At 45.3% G+C, this 21,327-nt stretch overlaps 1 protein-coding gene across 5 annotated transcripts in view; it reads left to right on the forward strand.

Moving 5' to 3' along the window:
- The first annotated feature begins 473 nt into the window (after window positions 1-473).
- The window catches only part of SMARCAL1 (SNF2 related chromatin remodeling annealing helicase 1), a 65,778-nt gene continuing 44,924 nt past the window's right edge, over window positions 474-21,327 (forward strand). Inside the window, exons 1-8 of one of the 5 annotated variants that reach the window (XM_007966205.3) lie at window positions 495-659; window positions 1,852-1,888; window positions 2,576-3,429; window positions 4,180-4,230; window positions 8,206-8,439; window positions 11,551-11,601; window positions 16,503-16,689; window positions 20,815-20,965. In XM_007966205.3, the coding sequence (XP_007964396.1) occupies window positions 2,634-3,429; window positions 4,180-4,230; window positions 8,206-8,439; window positions 11,551-11,601; window positions 16,503-16,689; window positions 20,815-20,965 (1,470 nt within the window). In that variant the 5' untranslated portion in view covers window positions 495-659; window positions 1,852-1,888; window positions 2,576-2,633. Of the gene's footprint in view, window positions 711-774; window positions 810-1,851; window positions 1,889-2,575; window positions 3,430-4,179; window positions 4,231-8,205; window positions 8,440-11,550; window positions 11,602-16,502; window positions 16,690-20,814; window positions 20,966-21,327 lie in introns of those variants that run through there. The other 4 variants (XM_007966206.3, XM_007966207.3, XM_007966208.3 and 1 more) reach the window with 4 other exon arrangements.

Below are 21,327 nucleotides of genomic sequence, written 5' to 3' on the forward strand. Positions count from 1 at the left end.
TCTGTAAAATGGGGACAAGAATGTGTTCCATAGGGTGTTGTGCGGTTAAATGAGGTGACTCATATTTATGCTAAACGCAGTGACTGATGACCGCAATGATGACGACTATGGCAGGCGGGCGCAGCGGGTAGGGCTTAAATTGCAAGTGTAGCAATACCAGGAATGGATGCCCCGGGGAGATACTTTTTATTAAGAGCTGCCAAGTTAGTATGGCTGTCTGGGATGCCCTCTGGAGACACGAGACTCCGGATTTGGGAACCTCGATGTCCCAGGCTTTCAGGACCTGGCGTTTGGCTAAACCTCTGGAGAACTACAACTTCCAGGGTGCACCACTTTCTCGCCGCCCGTGACGTTGCAGCTCCCGTTTCTCGCCAGGCTCCCGTCCCGAACTACAAGTCCCAGAAGACCCTGCAGCCCCTCTCGCGTTCTCGTCTTACTTTTGGAAGCGAAACAGGCCGCGTTGCCTGCTGGGAAGTGTAGTTCAGCGGTAGCCGAGCCCTTCAGACCTGGCCGCTACAATAAGGCGGGTGAACTCGCAGCGCTTGAATACCCAGGGCCTAACCGTCCACTCGGAAGACTGGCCCCTCTCGGGAGGCTCTGGAGTCGCGCCTGGGGTCAGGGCCGGGGGCTAATGCGGCTCGCGTTCTGGGCCTCCCTGGGTGAGAAAGTGGTAGACTGGCAGGAAGGCGGCGGAGGCGGACGAGACCAATGTTAGCCTGGAGGAGGAAGTGGGGCAATGGGAAGGGTGAATCCAAGTGGAGATCGTAGGGGTGGGAGTGGGGCGTGGCGCCCGCTTACCTTGAGGCCGGGTGAGGCGCGCCCCGAAATGCCGGGGGGGTAGAGGTCCCTGCCTAGAGAGGAAGAGGGGCGCCCATGTGGCGGGATGGATTTATGGTTTGGGGCTGATCAGTGGGTCTTATGGCCTCATCCCCCTGGTTAATGGAGGCAGCTCACCAGGCCTGGGATCTGGGGAGTTTGGAGGTGCAGGAGATTCCTGGTTGGAAACTTGGGCAGTAGTGTGTTACCCAGCGAGACTGAGGGCTTCTGCTGCGCACCTCCAAAACCTTTCCCTAACCTCTTCACCCCTTCCTAACTGCTAATGGTTGAAGAAGGTGGAAGTTCTCTGGGGATAGATACTTCGTGGTGGGGGAGTGGGGAGAGGGGTTGGGTTCTGGCCAAAGGGAGCCCCAGCAGGGAAGGAAGCCTTTGAACCCTATAGCTGCCCAGAGGCCTAAGCAGTGCTACTGGAGTACCCCTACATCATCATTCTAACCATTACACAGCATTACATTAGATGCAGGCTATTTAGTCTGAACCAAGCCAGACAAATTGGTGTCCTGCCCCCTGCTTCTAAAATACTGTAAAAATGTCTCAGCTCATAGGAAAATAAATATTCCGGGTAAATTCACGGAAAAAAATAATCAGGATGCAATATGGAATGTTTACAATGTTACTACTTTATAATAAATTCTTATGTCTCCTAAATATGTGCCATATGGTTATGGATGAAAAAAAATCCGAACTATATACTCTAAATTATTAATTTCAACTCTGGTTATTGATGGCTGGTAAGATTACAGATTAATTTTATTCTTTTTTTGTTTACATCTTTACGTAGCATCTTAATTTGCACAGTGAACACATAATTTTTTTTTCTGCCCCTTATTTTCCCAGGAGAGTTAGTCAGTTGCCCCATGTGTTGTGTTTTGGAAATCAGGTACTAAGGCCAGCTGCTGTGGCTTGCACTGAGCCACAGGCAGACTGATGTGCCAGGAATGATAAAAAGGGGTGAATGTGAGGGGAGAATTTAGTGTGCAGTCTATGGGAGGCTAATGCTTTTTTTCCTTCTAGGTTGGAAAGAGACTATTTTAGCAAGTGTCACGCCATGGTATGTGGTTGGTTGGTCTATTTCAGTCTAATCTATTATGCTTTCTGGTTAAAAATGTGACCTTTCTCATTATCCTGATGGATTTAAGTTGCACTGCATAACTTTGTTAGGTTCTGATAACTCACTTTGGCTGGGCCATGGGAAGGAAAGAAATATTGCCTCGGAAATGCCTTTTTAGCTTTGGATTTGCTTTTTGCTTTTTTTTTTTCTGAGAATTTTGCTCTTGTCATCCAGGCTGGAGTGCGGTGTCATGATCTTGGCTGCAACCTCTGCCTCCCAGGATCAAGCAATTCTCCTGCCTCAGCTTCCCAAGTAGCTGGGATTACAGGCATGCACCACCACGCCTGGCTAATTTTGTATTTTTAGTAGAGACGGGGTTTCACCATGTTGGCCAGGCTGGTCTCAAACTCCTGACCTCAAGTGATCTGCCTGCCTCAGCTTCCCAAAGTGCTGGGATTACAGGCATGAGCCACCGCACCAGGCCTGCTTTTTGCTTTTTGATCAGGATCTTTATTTTATCATATGCTACCTATTTCAGTGTGTGTGCAATTATAAAAGAAACTTTAATATATCCTTTAGTTGTGCTCATTATGCATTTTCCGGGACAAAAGCTTGATAAAATCATGGTTGGAGCATGGCAATTAATACATGTAATGTTCATTTAATTTTGCTTACTTTCTTCCACAGCTTTTGCCAATTTTCCAATTAAAGGTTGACATTCCTGCATAAGCATTTCTCTGTGAAAATGTCCTTGCCTCTTACAGAGGAGCAGAGGAAAAAGATTGAAGAGAATCGACAAAAGGCTCTGGCCCGTAGAGCCGAGAAGTTATTGGCAGAACAGCATCAGAGGACTAGCTCGGGCACCTCCATTGCTGGCAACCCATCCCAGGCCAAGCAAGGCCCATCCCAAAATTTCCCAAAGGAGTCTCGTAAGCCAGTGAGCCATGGTATAATTTTCAAGCAACAGAATCTCAGTAGCTCATCTAATGCTGACCAAAGACCTCATGATTCCCACAGTTTTCAAGCAAAGGGAATATGGAAAAAGCCAGAAGAAATGCCCGCTGCCTGCCCAGGCCACAGCCCACGAGATCAAATGGCTCTCACTGGAATCTCTCCTCCCTTGGCACAAAGTCCTCCAGAGGTCCCTAAACAACAGCTCTTGAGTTATGAGTTAGGTCAAGGTCATGCCGAGGCTTCACCTGAGATCAGGTTCACACCCTTTGCTCACCCAACTCATGAGCCTTTGGCCAAAGCAAAGAGTTCCCAAGAGACACCGGCTCGTTCCTCTGGACAGCCTCCCAGGGATGCTAAGTTAGAGGCCGAGACGGCAAAAGCCACCACCTCGGGGCAGAGCATTTCTTATATCCATTCGAGCTCAGGGACAGAAGGAAGACTCCAACAGAAGTCAGGGTCCTCAGTCGAAAAAGGAGTGATCTCTCAGAAGGGAAAGTGCATAAGGAACGGCGATCGTTTCCAGGTGTTAATTGGGTACAATGCGGAACTCATTGCAGTGTTTAAGAGCCTGCCCAGCAAGAGATATGGTAATGTCTTTGTTCTTCAAGTGTTTGGTGTTTTTTTTTTTTCTTATTTTTGGAGTCTCTTTTAATCTAACAGTTTCTCATAAATATTAAGAGAGTGCATTGGCACATTCTGTCCATCCAGTTGTTAAAAATTTTTCAATTTTAGCTTGTGTTTCCCTTCATAATAGTCATTCCCTCAAACAGCTGCCAAACTTGATGGTTGTCACATGGCCATCTGGAGAATGGTTGAATGTTATTGAGAAGACGCTTCCTCTGCCAGGTGCTTTATATGCATTGTAGCACTTAAGCTGAACAGCAGTTTTTTTGAAATAAGTAGATGTAATTTCAGTTTTTAAGGCGATGGAACTGGCTCAGCAAGAGTAAGTGACAGGCCCAGTTTCATTGGTCTGGAAGGGCAGCGTCAGGATGTGACCAGCTCAATTACAGCCCGGAGCTATTGCTCCTCATACTGCTTTTCCTGACCACACTATGACCTGGAGAACTTGGATTCTAGTCCCAACTCTGCCCTCAGTCCACTTAGGTGAAGTTCATAACTTCCCAGGGCCTGAGTTGGATTCCACTACATGGAATAAAAGAATTATCTATGTTTACTGTTTGTCCCCTACAGAGATTTTTATAGATCAGTGGGGGTTTGCTGGTCAGCTGTTTTGAACTTGGCGTGCATTCATTGATTCATTTAGAAGACAAGCTTGTGTTGAGTGCCCAAGTACAAATTGTAACCACAGTCATCAGCTCTCTGTTTTGTTTCAGATCCTGACACCAAGACGTGGAACTTCAGCATGAATGACTATAGTGCCCTGAGTAAGTAGGCATATGGCTGTCCCTCATGGAGGGCGACCCTGGTGCTGAAAATCTTTGGAGTATCACATGTAGTCTAGCTTATCGTATGCATGGCTTTACAGGTGGTGAAAGCTTTCAGGGCACCACCCCACACTCCTTCCCACTGTGTCTAGCCTAATGAAGAAGCTCTGTGGGTGAAGACCATTGGTAATATTAACAAAAGCTAGCAGTAAATGATGCTTGCTATGCATTAGGCAATTCTAAGTCCCTTAAGCTAACTTTTATTCCTTATAATAACTTTTACAGATGGCAAAACTGAGGCCCAGGGAGGATGAGTCAGTAACACAGGGTCACATAGCCAATAAGTTGTACAACTGGGATTCAAACCCAGACGATATGACTTCAGACTACATGTTCCCACCAGACTGTGCTGGCCCCAGCAGTGACAGGCAGCTCAGGCAGCCTGCCAGCCCCTGCTCCCAGGAAGGTAACAGTTCAGCAAACAGCACAGATCCTCAGAGTACTCTCTGTGCAGCTAACTACTCAAAAATGCAAGGAGGGGGCATTGGCCAGGCAAGTTCTAATGCAGTGTCTGGTCATAGTCAGTACCTGGTTACGTCTCTCTGTCTTCTGAGAAAACTATCATACACTGAAGTTTTTGTCACTTGATCCTGGCGCATGGAGCCTGCACACGTGTGTTAAAGCGTCAGCCATGTGTGTTTTCATCTTCTATTTATTCTATTCTTCTCCCCCACCTGCCATTTCTACACCCTCTCTTCCTCCCCCCAGCTTAAGAAGGGAAAAGATAAGGATGTATGCTTAGCTGATTTGCAGATTTGGGGCATGAGGTAGGATGATCTGGAGGCACCAGTACAGTTTCTGGGGAGCGTGGTTTGGGCCAGTGATGGGATAGCTCCCTGTAGAATTTCCTGGTTTTCTCCTTGGCCTCTTGAAATGTGTACATTAGGCGATATCTCTTTCTTTGGTAGCTGCTAGCGTGTTAGTTTGCGAGGGCTGCCGTGACAAAGTACCACTGACTGGGTGGCTTAAACAGTAGAAGTTTGTTTTTTTCACAGTCCTGGAGGCTGGAAGCCTGAGATTGGTAGGGTTGGTTTCTTCAGAGGCCTCTCTCCATGCCCTGCGGCGGCTGCCTCCTCTCTGTGTCCTTGTGTGGATTTTCCTTTGTGTGTGCAAATCCCTAGCGTCTCTCCCTTTTCTTAGAAGAACACCATTCATTGGACTGTTGCCCACCTTGGTGACCTCATTTAACTTATTAATCTTTAAAGGCCCTGTCTCCATATACAATCACATTCTGAGGTCCTGTGCTATGTGTTTAACATGAATTTCGGAGGGACACAATTCAATCTGTAACACTGCTTGCTGCTAGCTCCGTCTAGAGAGGGCTCATTTTTTAATCCATTTGTTTGGTGTTGGAAGGGGGAGACCCAAGGCTCTGGATAAAGATTGCAGATTTTGACGCCTGGTATTCTCATTGCTGGTGATTTTAAACCAGTGGTTTCACCTGTTGCGGTTGTTTGTTTTGTCTTTTACGCTTGTTGTGATCACGGTGCCTGGTGGCTTAGATGACTCCTGCTTTTGCAGATTCATTTAGGTTTTTGTCTGATATCATTACTTTTTTTTTTTCTTTTGAGACAGAGTCTCACTCTGTCACCCAGGCTGGAGTGCAGTGGCGCAGTCTTGACTCCCTGCAACTTCTGCCTTCTGGGTTCAAGTGATTCTCCTGCCTCAGCCTCTTGAGTAGCTGGGATTTCAGGCGTATACCACCACCCTGGCTAATTTGTGTATTTTTAGTAGAGATGGGGCTTCCTCCATGTTGGCCAGGCTGGTCTTGAACCCCTGACCTCAGGTGATCCACCTGCCTCAGCCTCCAAAAGTGCTGGGATTATAGGTGTGAGCCACTGTGCCTGACTACCATTGCTTTGTGTAATGCTCACATGTTTTGAAAACCATGTTTATTGGGTACAAAATTCTGCCTATATACTTCTCAATGAAGCTTACAGAAGAGAAAAAAAAATTTCCATATAGCTTTTAGATGAATTTTTCTAATTGTTTGACTCCTCTATATCTTTACCAGTGTGTTACACACTTGGCCTTTTGCCTGCTTGAAATTTCTTGCCATAATTATGGATTTGTGAATTTCTCCTTGTATTTCTAAGTTTCAGATAGGTTCATGATTGTGTGTTGTGATTGGCTTTTTATCAGTATAACATATAAAATTGTCTCTGTATCAGTTTTTCTGTCATTTTGCTTTAGGTGTATCTCTGGATTTTGCTTCATTAACCCTACCACATACTCACTGTAGAACATATTTTGACTGTGAAGAAGAAAAACTATCCCCTGTAATCTCCCCACTCAACTAACCATTATTAACATTTTGGTTTCATATCCTCCAGCCTTTTTTCTATGCATTAAAATATCAAGTTTTATATATGCATATACTTTTTATTTTGCCCTTTTAATTTAATGCTCCAGCATAAAGCATATTTATTTTACTGAATGTTAACAGTTAATTCTAAGTGATGAAAATGTGTCCATTATCATAATGGGCCATTTTGGCCTTCACAAAATGGTTTCGTGTTGTTGAATTACTTTTGTCTTTTCCAAAATTTTTAGTACAAAATAAATTTTAATAGCTATATAACATTCTGTCTCATGAATGTGTCGTACATTGCTTAAACGGTTTTTTTTTTTTTTCCTGCTTGATTTTAATTTGCTGCCAGTTTTTCCAGTTTTAAAGCTGGAGAGGAACACCTTCGTACCTAAGTTTTGGTCTGTATTTTCAATTGGTAGTTGGGATAGATTCCCAGAAGTTGAATCATTATTCTTAGAGCTCTTGCTATAATTGCCAAATTGTTTTCCAGAAGGTTTTATTCCCAACTAGCAATATGGTTGTCTAATTGTTTCTCATCAATTTTGATAAGTAATTTTGACAAGTTTGATAAGTAAAAAAGTCTCTTATTTTTCTGATTATTTGTTAAGGTGAACATTTCTTCAAATGTTTGTTAGTCTTCTTCCTCCTGTTTTGAATTGGCTACATCTCTATCCTCTTCTTTTAGTACTTAGTACTTTTTCAAAGCATAAGCTCTTTTTATATTTCTTTACTCTGGGTTTTTGCCTTTCACTTCAGTGTGTGTCTGTTGACAGCTTAGTGTTATATAGTTGAATTTGTTAATTATAAAAATGCATCTGTAGTAGATGAAATAATGTTTAGAACTGTGTGTTTGTGACCTGGTGATCCTGGTCCTCACTCCTTTCTTCTCTGAGCAGTAGACAGAGTAGCGACCTAGGAGTGGGCTTAGCTGGGTGATTTGTGGTGTGCTGACTTCAGCGGCTTCTCCAACACAGTGCCAGAAATTATCTAATAAGTTTATTCATCCTGGTAAGCTTCCTCTTCCCCTTGTTAATTTCTGAATTTTATATTTTTTGATTTGAAAAATGTAGGGAGGCCAGGTACGGTGCCTCACGCCTGTAATACCAGCACTTTGGGAGGCTCAGGCGGGTAGATGGCTTGAGCTTAGGGGTTTGATACCAGCCTGGGCAACATAGCGAAACCCTGTCTCGACGAAAAATACGAAAGTTAACCCCATGTGGTGGTGCACGCCTGTGGTCCCAGCTACTGGGGAGTCTGAGGTGGAGGATGGTTTGAGCCAGGGAGGTTGAGGCTGCAGTAAGCCCTGATCATGGCACTGCACTCCAGCCTGGGGGACAGAGCAAGACCCTGTCTCAAAAAAAAAAAAAAAGAAAAACTTAAGGAGATGGAAAGTTACATTCAACAAATATTGAAATTCCCAAAGCCCCAACTAGAAAACACTTTCAAGCCTTCCTAATCTAACAGTGCCTTTTCTTGCCTTCCTGCCAAACCTAGTGCCTCTTGACCATGTCCCTTCCCCACTTTCTCCCTCTTCCCTTGCCTGTATTTCAAAGCCACATCATAGCCCTCTGCTTTATCACTTCTGTCCGATTCTTCTTTGGCAGTGAAAGCAGCCCAGAGCCTCCCCACGGTCAACCTGCAGCCTCTGGAATGGGCCTATGGCAGCAGCGAGTCACCCTCCACCAGCAGTGAGGGACAGGCCGGCCTTCCATCAGCTCCGTCGCTTTCCTTTGTCAAAGGGCGATGCATGCTCATATCCAGGGCCTACTTCGAGGCAGACATCGGATATTCACAGGACCTGATTGCACTTTTTAAACAGATGGATTCCAGAAGATACGGCAAGTAATTGGTCTTTGTCTGATTCCCCGAATGTGTAGTATGGTCTGTGATCTCAACATAGGGTGTTTTTCCCTACCTTGAATATTCAAAATTTACTTTCTTGGGAAAGCCTTCCCGTTCTGCTCCTCTTCCTATAGAAAGATGACACGTTAATTATTCCAGATAGTAAACATACAGTGGCGGCTGTTTTGTCATTAAGGCCTTCCAAAGAGAAGACCCCATAATTTCCCCCTGGTCAGTGTCTTCTTGGTGGAAGCAGGTAAATTCCTGCTTCAGCCATTTAAAACCCATCTGTTTTTATTTTGGCCTTTGCAGAGCAAAAAAACAGGTGGTTGCCATAAAAATAAATGCTTTTCCATATGCAAACTTCGTGGTTTTCAAACTTGAGCATGCAGGGAACCGTCTGCAGGGGTTGTTCAAACGCAGATTGCTGGGCCCCACTACTGGAGTTTCTGATTCTGGAACTTGAGCATGGAACCAAACATTTGCATTTCTCACAAGTTCCCTGAGCTGGTGCTGCTGCTGGTGATGGTGCCATAGTTTGAAAATGCGGATAGTTCTCCTCTCGGCCTGCCCATCAGCATCACGGGGCTACTTCAGAAACACCGATGCCTAGTTCTTATCCAGAGAAGTTGATTTATTTTGTCTGAGGTGAGGCTTGGACATTGCTGTTTTGTTTGTTTGTTTCGTTTTTTTTTTAATCTTTAGATGAGCCTAATTATAAGCCAGTCTTGAAATCTACTGGCCAAGGCAGAATAGTTTTGCTGTATTTTATTTATTTTTGAGATAGAGTTTCACTCGGTTGCCCAGGCTGGAGTGCAGTGGCGCAATCTTGGCTCATTGCAACCTCTGCCTCCTGGGTTCAAGTGATTTTCCTGCCTCAGCCTCCTGAGTAGCAGGGACTACAGGCACCCGCCACCACACTGGGCTAATTTTTGTATTTTTAGTAGAGGTGGAGTTTCACCATGTTGGCCAGGCTGGTCTCGAACTTCTCCACCTGCCTTGGCCTCCCAAAGTGCTGGGATTAATTACAGGCGTGAGCCACCACGCCTGGCCGTTTTGCTTTATCTTTTTGTGAGGTTCTTCAAAAGCTGCCCCATCAGAATAGGGGAGAAGCAGCTGTAGATTCTGGACTCCTGGGTGTCATTCTTAGCTTGGGCCACATTGTTTTTTAAAAACAATGTAGTTTTTATGGATCGGTGTTCCCCCATTCTTGAATTGGTTTAATCTTGTTCTTAATCAGGTAGAACTTAAATATTTAAAACCTCATGCCTTTGAGACCTCACATTCAAGCATCGTCCTGGAAGAAGCTTCTAGAATTGCTTGCTCAACAAGAGTTTTCATCAGGGTTTTGGTTCCTTCTGGGGGAGGCTGATGCTGGTTGCTACGTCATCATCCTTAGATGGATGGAATTTGAACTGATGAGGGCAGGCTGGTGAGCGGGGCATAGAGGAGTTGTGCGAGGCCCAGACAGGTCGTGAAATGAGCTGCTCCACAACAGCCTAGATCCTTTGCCTTTCCTGCCCCCTTGGATGTTCGGCTTCAGCTTGGGGTGGCCCGTAAAAGGCAAATACAGGCCGGGTGCAATGGCCTGTAATCCCAGCAGTTTGGGAGGCCGAGGTGGGTGGATCACCTGAGGTCACAGGAGTTTGAGAGCAGCCTGGCCAACATGATGAAAACCTGTCTACTAAAAATACAAAAACTAGCCAGGCATGGTGGTTCCAGCCTGTAATCCCAGCTACTTGGGAGGCTGAGGCAGGAGAATCGCTTGAGTCTGGGATGCAGAGGTTGCGGTGAACCAAGATCGTACCACTGCACTCCAGCCTGGGCTACAATCTCAATAAAAGATAAAAAAGGCAAAGACAGTGATGTGTGTCTGTCACCGGCCTGTGAGATCACACTCCTGACATGGTCTGCATTCTGGGAGTGGGTACCATGGAAGTATTGATACTGATACTGCTCACACCCAGATGTCCAAAAACCATGATCGGTTCCTTTGCCTCAGCTGTTGTTCACAACGTTTCCTGATTGCTGCTGTGCCACTGTGAGAATCAAGTTGTTAGGAAGGGCCTTCCTCTTCTAGTTCTGCATTTAAGATTAGTCTGTCTGCTTTCTTCCTTCCATCAGGTTGTACCTGGACGACCTTGCTTTTTCCTGAAACTGACTCACTGTGTCCAAGATGCCTCTTTCTGACCACCTTGCTTTTGAAGGAACCATACAGTGAAGAATGAACTTTCGCTGCCCAGATAGCATTTACCGAGACCAAGCGTCCTTGAGTTTTCAAACGATAGATTAGTAGAGAAATTCCTCTATTTAAATAATGAGCCACCATTGGGTAGAAAGATGCTCACCTTTTTAGTTGATAATGTGTGTAATTTATACTACACCATGCTAATTAGCAGATGATGTAAGAATCACACTAACAATAATTCATAATAACTGGATTTTTAGGGTGCTCATTGTTTTCCAGTCATACTTTTATAAGCATTTTACTTTAATTTCACATAATCCTCACAGTAAGCAGTGAGGTAGGGGCTATGGTATCTTTATTTTTCAGATATGGAAACTGAGGGAGAGGTGTTACAGTGAATTGCCCAAGGTGACTTAGCTAGCAAGAGGCAGAGCTGAAATGGAAACTTTGGCAGTTTGACCACTCTGACCACATGCAGCTTCTTTCCCATGTGTAAAATGGAGTTAACAACAGCCCACTTGGGAGGGTAGATGAGATGGTGCCAATGAGTGTTGGCACAGTGCCGGGCTGAACGTGAATGCTGCTTAGGTGTGAGCTACAGTTATCACCCCTGTCACTCAGGGCATTTCTGACCTGCTAGACCCTCTCCAGCTGTGTATCCTGTGGCACCTTTTATCACAACCCTTACAACCCAGTGTTGCCAGCATCTCTGCCTCTCTTTCCTCCCAGTATATTGGGGAAGCCTCCAGGGAAAGTACTCTCCTAACTTCTCTATCCACAGTGCTAGGTACAGGACCAGCTGCCACATTGTCTTTAAGCTTAATGGAAGTTTATGAAGCCAAGTAATAAATGAGTAAGTGTGATCACGTAGCAGGAGGACAGGGTGTCTTATTTGCTTATTTATTTCTTGTCATTGCAGATGTCAAGACCAGGAAGTGGAGCTTTCTCTTGGAAGAGCACAGTAAACTAAGTGAGAAGCCTTCCTTACTTGTTTTATATCATGCTTTGTTAAGCTTTAATAATCCACCTTAAATTTGATGTATTTTCGAAGAATCTTCTCCTTCGTTTGCTGTGGTGGGATGCTTGAGTACAGGGTAAGTAAAGGTGAGGATGCAGCCTTGTCCACATCCACTGAGATGGTGGCTTTATGACACCCCAGACAAATGCCAGGCCTCTTTTGCCATAAGGGTGAGGTGGCAGTAGTGAAATTTCCCAGGCCTGGGAAACCTTCCTGCTGTCGTGGAAGTGCTAGAAGCATGGGTACCTAGACTTTAGGAATTAGAAGTGAGCTAGGATTGCTTAGCTTAGGTGGAAGTGACCATAGATTACTTCTGAGAATAGGCTCTCAGTGTACTTCTAAAACTGGATGGGATGATCAAGAAAGATAGGAGAGTCTCACTAGGAATGGACTTCCTAATAGAGTTCTGTCTGAGGCAGAAGTCAAGGCCAGGGACTTCTGCATTGTAACAAGCACTTTACAGACTGACCAAGGCAAGGGGTATGTGTACAGACAGCATAAGTGCAAGAAGAAGAAGCCAGTTTGGGCTTATCATTTTTCTTCTCTGTGTTTTGCTTAGATAGGGCAATAAATTCTAATATGCCTAGAAAAAGGAAATATGGTCATATCTCAGATTGTACCAGAATACTAGTCCCTTATCTATCTGGCTGTAACATTGGGTTTGCAGCTAGCATAGCTTATGTTCCTCTACTTTACTCCCAATCCTGACGGCCTACTGGGCCTCCCAAACCAAGGAAGGAGTCATCTGTGGGTACCAATCAGGCCAGGACAGACACGAACCAACCCTGGGAGCTCTGAGTCATTGGCCATCTTGCTGGCAGGCTAGGGCTTCAATGTGAGGGAAAAACTGGGTTCCTTCCTTTTGTCTCCTTCTTATGTGACTTACTGTGTGATATTAGGTAAATAATTAAACATTTTGGGTCCCATTGTCCCTTTAGTAAAAAAAAAAGGGGTGGTCTTTAATCTCTATCTGCTCTCCTGACATAGGAATTAAATATAAAGGAAGAGCCTTTGGTTCCTTGAGCAAAACTTGCTGTGAACTACACAATTAGGTTTGAATATGAGATGATAACTTAGTAAGTGCTGGCTGAAGCAGAAAGGATAGCTCACGTTGATCTTGAGACTCTCTGGCTGCTACTATTTGGAACTTGTGATTTAGAGGGAATTATTTAGCAAAAGCTGAATTTTTTTTCTTTTTGAGACAGCGTCTCACTGTCACCCAGGCTGGAGTGCAGTGGCACAGTTTCAACTCACTGCAACCTCTGCCTCCCAGGCTCAAGCGATTGTTGTACCTCAGCCTCCCAAGTAGCTGTTACACAGAATCCTTTTGGTGCCACTTTGCCAGCTGGGCTTGCCGCTGGGCTTGCTCTGCCCACTCGGCTCACGCTACCAGTCCAGATTCCACACTCACTGAGGGCAAGCTAGGCATGGAGCAGTGGAGGGTGTGTGAGCGAGTGAGTGTAGGGTCTGGCCATGGCACACAGCCAGGTGCACCAGTTGCTGCACCGGAGCGGGCAGCTCCAGACTGTGGCACGGGTACTAGCTCCATGTGAGGCTGCAGCTGGACTAGGCATACCACAAGCAGCTTCTGCCTTGGGCACCAGCATCTGGATGATGGGAATGTGCTGGCGCCCAAAAACTTAAAGACACCAGCACCCATGGATCCCAAAGGGGGTGTTACAGCATGTCACAGCTCTGGCTCAGGGAGTCCCAAGGTCTGGGCCCCCAGAAAGGTTGCGGCTCTCCACTCCTGTGGTCTGGCAAACAGGAGCACATCACTGCCCGCAGCTTGGCGAGCAGAGCAGGAACGTGTTATAGCCCTTTTCTCACCTGCCATTCAGTGGGTCCCAGATTCTTGTCCTGCATCCAAGAAGAATGAGGTTACATGAACAACTGGGAGTGAGCTAGGCAGAGAAGGGTTTTATTGATCAACAGAACAGCTTTCAGTGGAGAGGGGACCCAAAGTGGGTAGTCCCAACGTGTGGCTGAGTCCAGGGTTTTTATGGGCTCAGAATGGGGGCATGTGTGCTGATTAGTCCATGGGCAGGCCTGGAAAAAGCACCATTCAGTTGGCTAAAAGGCACTGAGGAAGTTCTCTCTCTGGGTTGTGGACTCCACCTAGAACTGGCAGCCCAGTTTTCAGGTTTTAGTCTGTCTTTAGCTTGAAGGTTGGGTTTCACTGTGGACCCACCCCTGTCTGCCTATGAAGTTGTCTGCCTCCTGCTGTTATCAGCTGGAATTGTAGGTGCATATCCCCATGCTTGGCTAATTTTTGTATTTTTAGTAGAGATGGAGATTCGCCATGTTGGCCAGGCTGGTCTTGAACTCCCAGCCTCAAGTGATCCTCCCACCTTGGCCTCCCAAAGTGCTGGGATTACAGGCCTGAGCCACCATGCCCGGCTGCAAAAGCTGAATTGTTGATGAGAAATAGGAGTGAGTTCTTTCCTTCTTGCCTTTGTCTTTCAACCAGGAAACACAAATATGTTAGCTATAAAGTCTTGACTTTTACGGAACAACAAAAAGCAGGACACTTACAGCATTAGTAGATAAATGTAGTGTTGAAAAACCATGACTTGTGACTCACATAGCATTGTAGAGTGGTTCCTGGTCTTTTGCAGACAACACACTCCTTGAAATACCTGATGAAAATAATGGATTCTTCACCCAGAAAAGAAATGCACATAATGGCCACAAATAAGATTTTGTACTTGATAAAAATGATTTCATGGATCCTGAGTGAAGATTCTAGATTTAGAGTTTTTACCTGCTATCTCATCACGACAGTGTCTCACGGAAGATAAGACTGATCTTCCTATTTCGTAGACTGAGAGAAGGTTGGGCCCAGAGAAAGGAAACAGTGGCTTTTCTTACTGGGAGCATTGCAAGGTCACAGTAAAGTCAGTGACAGAAATAAGACTAGAATTGCCATCTGCCTTTGTAACATGACCCATTATAAAATTTAGAAGCCAGCTATACTAAGAAGCTGGGGAGGGAAAGCGGTGAGAATAGAGCCCAGTTCCAATTTAGTTCCAATTTCTTTGCCAGTACTGTGAACCTGGGGAATGCCCACCTCTCTCCTCACCCCATGCTCTCCTTCCTCATGAGTGAAATTAGATGGTTGACCCTGAGCTAGTGGACGTGTGCCTAGGAAACTAATGAAGAAATGACAATAAGACCTGCGTACATGAATGCTCATGGGTGAAGCAGTGGGAGTTATTTTCTCTAGTAAGGAGAATCTAAGCTTTCCTCCTCCCTCTTTTCTAAGTGACTCAGGCCTTTTGCCCCCAGTGAAATTGGCATAAGGCCTTTTGTTTTCCCCTTGCTGTCAGTCCAGAAGGGTTCTCAACAATCTTGTCTTGTCAGCTGCTATTTGAAAACATTAGCATCTCTGCTATGTGGCTAGTAGCATTCTGCCAAAGAGCTATTTTACAGAAATGACTTCTAGATGACTCACGAAGCCAGACAGCACGTCTGTCATCTCCTAGTACCAGGGAAAGGACAGTAGAGACAGTTGTTGTCAGGGAATGGTGGCTTTCTCAGAAACACCGAGATGGCTGAACTAGCAGCATAGGATTTTGGAAACAGTAGTTGGTAGGAGACAGAGTAGATGTTGGTTTTATTCCTCTTAAATGGCTGAAGGAACATAATGCCTACAAAGCACTGCATTTTCTATCAGCCAGTTCATCAGCCCTTTCGTAACTTTCATCAGGTATTTGAGTTCTGAAGATCACTAGAATTAAAATGAAAATGGTTTTTCTGAAAGCACATGGAGTGCTCAGCCTCCTGAAGTGTGCAGAAATCAGCATGCTAAGATTTAATTTGGAGGTATAAAATGTATTTGTGCATCAATATGGACAGTCTATTCTGTATTAAAGCCTTCAACCTTACCTAATTTCCTCTCATGGTGATTCTTTTCGTGGAAACTGTTTCCAGAAATAACTGGTACTTATATTTAGTGGAGGAGAGAAATGGACTTAAATACATTGAAATACAAAGCAGTTGGAGGTAGCAGTAGATGGCTCAGCCCTGCATGTTCACATCAGCATTTACGGTGGTAACCGATTGATGGTTGTGGCAAAAGACTTTTGGAATCGGTTGTGAGGGTATTAAGAAAACACGATCACACATGACCATATGAACTAGAGAACCAGCCTTAGAATTCCAAATAAGATTGGATAGAAGTAAAATAATACCCAGTTTCTCTTTGTAGTTTCCTTTACTGGATACCGGAGGACAATTAGCCTCTTGGTGGGTCACTCTCACTCCCAGGGTGCCCTTGAAAGGGTAAAGGATAAAGAGCAATTGACGATCTGTAAATAATGGCTACTCTTCTAATTAGATTTTTCAAAGGAAAATGATAAAAGGGAAGAATATCCTGAAAGTGACAGCCCGCAGGACAGCAGGCTGTGGTTAGTGATTTAACGGTAATTCCACTGCCAGGGGTCTCTAGGTCCGTCATTTTTTTCTATGCCTTTTTAATTTGTAATTCAGCCTCCTTCTCCCAAGAATTATGTGTTTTTTTAATCTCTCTGGTTTATTCTTTTTCTGTTTCTCTGTTGAATAAAGGTGGGTTTTTTTTCCCTCATTTTTGAAGTTTAAAATCAGGTGAGACTGCATTCTTTCAGAAAGCAAGGTCAGTGCAATTCATTTGCTTTCATTTCCATGTAGATCCCAAGTAATTTATTTTTCCCACTTGGGTTAATGATCCTGACTAGGAGAGATTTCTCCACCCATTATATAGGGACCCAGGACCAGCATCACTGGAAGGAAATATTTATATCCCAAAGCTTCTCTTTCTCCAAATCTTTTGGGCATGAACACTCCAGCTCATATGCTTCTGTTCTTCTTTCCAGTTGCAAAGGTGCGCTGCCTCCCACAAGTTCAGCTGGATCCTCTGCCCACGACTCTCACCCTGGCGTTTGCTTCTCAGCTCAAGAAGACATCTCTCAGTCTCACGCCAGATGTCCCAGAGGCAGACCTTTCTGAAGTGGACCCCAAGCTTGTGTCTAATCTGATGCCCTTTCAGAGAGCTGGAGTCAAGTAGGTTCTTGAGCTTCCTCTCTCTTCCTCTCTTGCTCGAATTTCATTACTCACCACAGACCACATTCAGATGCTTCCTGTTTTATGAACTTTTATTTTCCACGGATAGATGAAAATTTAGAAGAGTGTAGGCATTAAACAGCCAGGTGTGCTGTTACCAAAGCCTTATTGTAACCATTGATTTCAAATTCCATGGGTTAATCAAGACTCGGAATTACGGGTATGCAGAAACCCAATTCAAACTAGCTTAAGGAAAGAGATTTCTCAGTGCCTGTAAGAGAAAATCCAGCATCTCTAAAGATCTCATCAGGTTGCTGTCCTCTCTCAGATCTGCTTTCTGTTTGTTTGCTCTGTTCCCAAGCAGGTGCTCCTCAAGTGTGGCAGCTCGGGCAGCCAGGGGCTTCCAGCTTGCATTCTCAGCTTAGCAACACACAGAAGCACCTTTTTCCTAATTGGGCTAACACTGCAATGGCTTAAGTCTGGTACCAACGTTGGAGCCAGTCATCGTGGCCTTGGAGGCTTGAGGTCTTGTTGATTAGACTTGGTGATAGGCCCATCCCTAGAACCAGAGGGTAAGACCTGCCTACCTAAATTACTTGGATTGAAAGTGGGAGGTAGCAGTTCTCCAAAAGAAAGTCAAGGTACTCTTATTAGAGGAAGAAAAAAGGTAAACCTACATCTTGATCTTTCCTTTTTTTCCGGAGTTTCTTGGGAGAAGCAAAATGCCAGATTTGAAATAGACTTCTCTTAAAAATTTGGGAGTTCAAGGAGAAGAAAGAGGAAGTCTTGATAGTCTGTCTAGAAATAAGAAGCTGTTATTAGACAGTGTAGTTGGACATAGAGCCCTGTGCAAGGGAAGGAACCTAAATTATCAATGGCACTGACATACCGCGACAGCCTGCCTGCTTGAAGCCTGATTGTGGTATTTTGGTGAAAGCTTGGCTACCGTCTCTGGCAGGATTTGGGTCTCGGTGTGCTGTTTGGGCACAATGCACTTTATTACATTACCTGGCCCAGCCCTTCCCCCTAATTCTTTTCTTCCTTTCCTTCCATCTCTCTTAAATAGCACACTCTGCAAAACGTCCTCTGGCATTGCCATTCCAATCCTCCAGCTGGTGAGATTCCTTTGGGCCTTGTTTTAACCGGGCTCAGGGTGGTTTTTTCCTTTCATCTTTCTTCCTCTGGGCCTCTTTATTAAAGCGGCAGTAGAGGTTGCCCAGCCCCACCCCCTGGGCAGCCCCTGCCTTCAACATCCAAGTTCTTCATGGCACTGTTAGCCATCCTTGGGCCCACATGGTGGGTGCTGGTCTTACCCGTTACCCCATTATCCGTGAGAGAGGCTCTGTGTGTGAGGCGCCCCAGGGCAGATCTGTTTCTCCCTCTGTGGCTCTAAAGCTGCTAACAGTACTTGTAATCTTTCTTCAGAATTTTCTAAATAAACTCAGATTTTAACTTTCATACTCTGAGGAGGTGGGGGCTTGGCATTGGAGGAGGAGGGCTGTCAATTCCACGTTTTGTTGTCTTTAATGCAAGAACTACAATTTAAAACACCCTTTAATTTATAAAGCAAAATCTCTTAGAAATGTCAGCATCTTCTAATATCCAAGTCGGCCTCTTCAGCAGGTGATTGAGTTGAGGCTCAGAAAGACAGTCAGTTGCCTAAAGTTATTCAGCTGCCAAAAGTGGAACTGGGGCTTAAATCTGTGTTTTCTGATTGATTAATTTCTGAGTATGGCATTTTTTTCTATTTCTTTTTTTTTTTTCAATTTTGGCATGTGTTTAATTTTGCATATTTGTAGTTACAATCATGTTGCCTTATAGACATAACATTAAAAAATCAATGTCTCTATTCAATAAATCATAAAATAGTAATAATATAAATACTACAATTCAAATTTTAAAAACATAAATTGTAAACAGGACTCCAGAAAATTTTTTCTATTATATTCAACTATCCTGTGGAGGATGACATTTAATTATGTTATTGTTCCCCTGTTATCCAGGCTTTTTCTGTCTTTGTCACTTTTTGGCCACTTTGTTCCTTAGTTGGGCTCCCTCTAGGCAGGGGAAAAAGGAGAGAAAGAATGTGAAATTCAGGGGGTCCATTCTGCTCTAAGGATGCGGATAGACCAAACTTCTGGAAATTATAGATGGTAAAGCTGAGGAGGCTGAAACAAAAGACGCTCAAAGGGCGTGGGGCTCTCCATGGATTCCGTTGCTTAGGTACTGCCTGTCCTCGCTGGCCACCAATTTTGTAAAAAAGAAAGTGAGGTAGAAAATACATCTTTTCACACCTGCCCTCCCCCCATCTGTCTGTGTTGTGGGTTGATCCCAGAAATGGTCCAGAAGATTTCATAGAGGTGGGTGTACAGGGAGGAGGCTGTGCCTGTTCTGGAGAGGTGAGGCAGCCCACCGCTCGGCTCCATTCCTCCCCAGTGGAGGGTGAGGCCACCAAAGCAGGGCTTTGGGAAGGGCTGCCTCCTCTCGCAGGCAGGGGCCCACTCAGGCTGCAGGGAGAACAGAAGGGTGCCATGCCGTGATGCCTGTTGTCTCCGCACTCTGCTGGTCTCGAGCTGCCTGGGGATTTGCTGCCCAGTTTTCCATCTTTGGAAACGGTGTTTCCAGGCAATTCAGAAAGGGCAAGTGTAGCCTAGACTTCTTGTCAGCCCTGCTAGCTGCTGATTAGAAGAGGTGACATTCTCTGTTTTCACTGTGTGAGAAGGAAAGAGAAAGAGCTATCCCAGCGGCTTATTATCAGGATTCTGAGCAAATGATCTCCTTTTCAGAGATTAGATGAAAGAAGACTAGTATTTGGCACAGAGGACCAGACATCTGGCACTTGGGATCCTTTTAGCTTTTCACTGTTTCATCATGCGACACGAGCAAGTCATTTTTACTGTTTGTGTTTTGATTCTTTTTCTTTTTGTGGAATAGTAGTTATGATAGAAGCACTTCCTTAACGCTTATGATGTTTCCAAGCACTGTTTTCAGTATTAGCTTTATTAACTCTCCCACAGCTTCATGAGATAGGTACTGTTATTACTCCCTTCTTACTGCTGAGGGGGCTGAGGCATAGGGAGGTTAAATCATGTGCATGAAGGTATACGGCTGCTGAGTGATGGAATTGGGACTCCAACCCTAGCCAGTCTGGCTCCGAAATAGTGGAATACACCTTTATTCATAAACTATTAGCAAGGGATGCTGCACTTACGGGCTTTAGGGTCCTGGAGGCTGCCATAATGAAAAACTCGATGCTGAGGTTGGTGCTCCCTTTTGGACAAGCACCCTTCCTCCGATCCTTTTCTGTACCTCTCTTCTCGTTACCAGCATCTTCTGTCTTTGCCAGCCCCTTTCTCTGCCTTTATGCATACTGAATGCTCTCTGATCTTCAGAACGCCTTCTTTTCACCCCACCAGCCCTTCTTTCCTTCCTTTCTTTCTTTTTTTTTTTTTTTTGAGATGGAGTTTCGCTTTTGTTGTCCAGGCTGGAGTACAATGGTGCAATCTTGGCTCACTGCAATCTCTGCCTCCCAGGTTCAAGCGATTCTCCTCCCGAGTAGCTGGGATTACAGGCATGTGCCTGTAGAGATGGCGTTTCACCATGTTGGTCAGGCTGGTGTTAAACTCCTGGCCTCAGGTGATGCACCCACCTCGGCCTCTCAAAGTGCTGGGTTTACAGGCATGAGCCACCGCGCCTGACCCTTTCCTTCCTTTTAAGGCAGACTCTGGAGTGAGTAAGCATGCCCTCCTCAGTGCTAGTCCTGGACTCCCATCACCCTCCTCCACGTACGTCCCCTGGGCCCTGCCTACAGTGGGCTGAGGTGACTCCTCACTGGAAACTTCCTTCCTTGGCCTCCATGACCTAATCATCTTCCAGATCTTCTCCCTACCTTTCGACCACATTCCACATTTTTCCTTTTTAGACTTTCTCTCTCTCTCTCTCTTTTTTATTCTGCTCCCTATTTGGCCCATGCTCCTTCCCTTCTGGGGAGCAAGTCTGGTGGTGGGCTGGGCCTGGGCTGGCCAGTGCGGTGGCCTTCACCCGGCAGTGCTGACCCACCGGACGTGAGGGCAGATGAACTCGTGCCCCGGGAACTCGTGCCGTCCTCACCTTGTCTGCCTTCAGTTTTGCCATAGCCAAAGGAGGCCGCCTGCTGCTCGCTGACGACATGGGCCTGGGGAAGACCATCCAAGCCATCTGCATCGCAGCCTTTTACCGGAAGGAGTGGCCTCTCCTGGTGGTGGTGCCGTCCTCCGTGCGCTTCACTTGGGAGCAGGTTAATGCTCTTCAAATTGCAGTTTTCACAGAGAAGGTTTTCTTCAGTGTTAGAGTCATAAAATAATGGTTTGCAGACAGGGCCTAGGGATCTTTAAGGATCCTGTCTCAAGTAAAGGCAAAGGCAGGAAGAGAGATGAGATGCCACCTGAGGGCAGGTGGGGGTTTTCTGGGTTAGAATCAGGTTACACCTTGAGGGAAGAAAGCTGAGGAGAAACCGGCTTAGAGGCTTGTGTTCATCTGTCAGCAGGCACTTCTGGGACCTCTGTGCCCTGCTCATAATACCTTTCATCTGTACCACACTTAGTTTTCTTTATTTTTCTTGTTTATTGCTTTTTAAAATTTTTATTTATTTTGAAACTG

The sequence above is a fragment of the Chlorocebus sabaeus genome, chromosome 10, assembly GCF_047675955.1.
Source record: "Chlorocebus sabaeus isolate Y175 chromosome 10, mChlSab1.0.hap1, whole genome shotgun sequence".
NCBI lineage: Eukaryota > Metazoa > Chordata > Mammalia > Primates > Cercopithecidae > Chlorocebus > Chlorocebus sabaeus.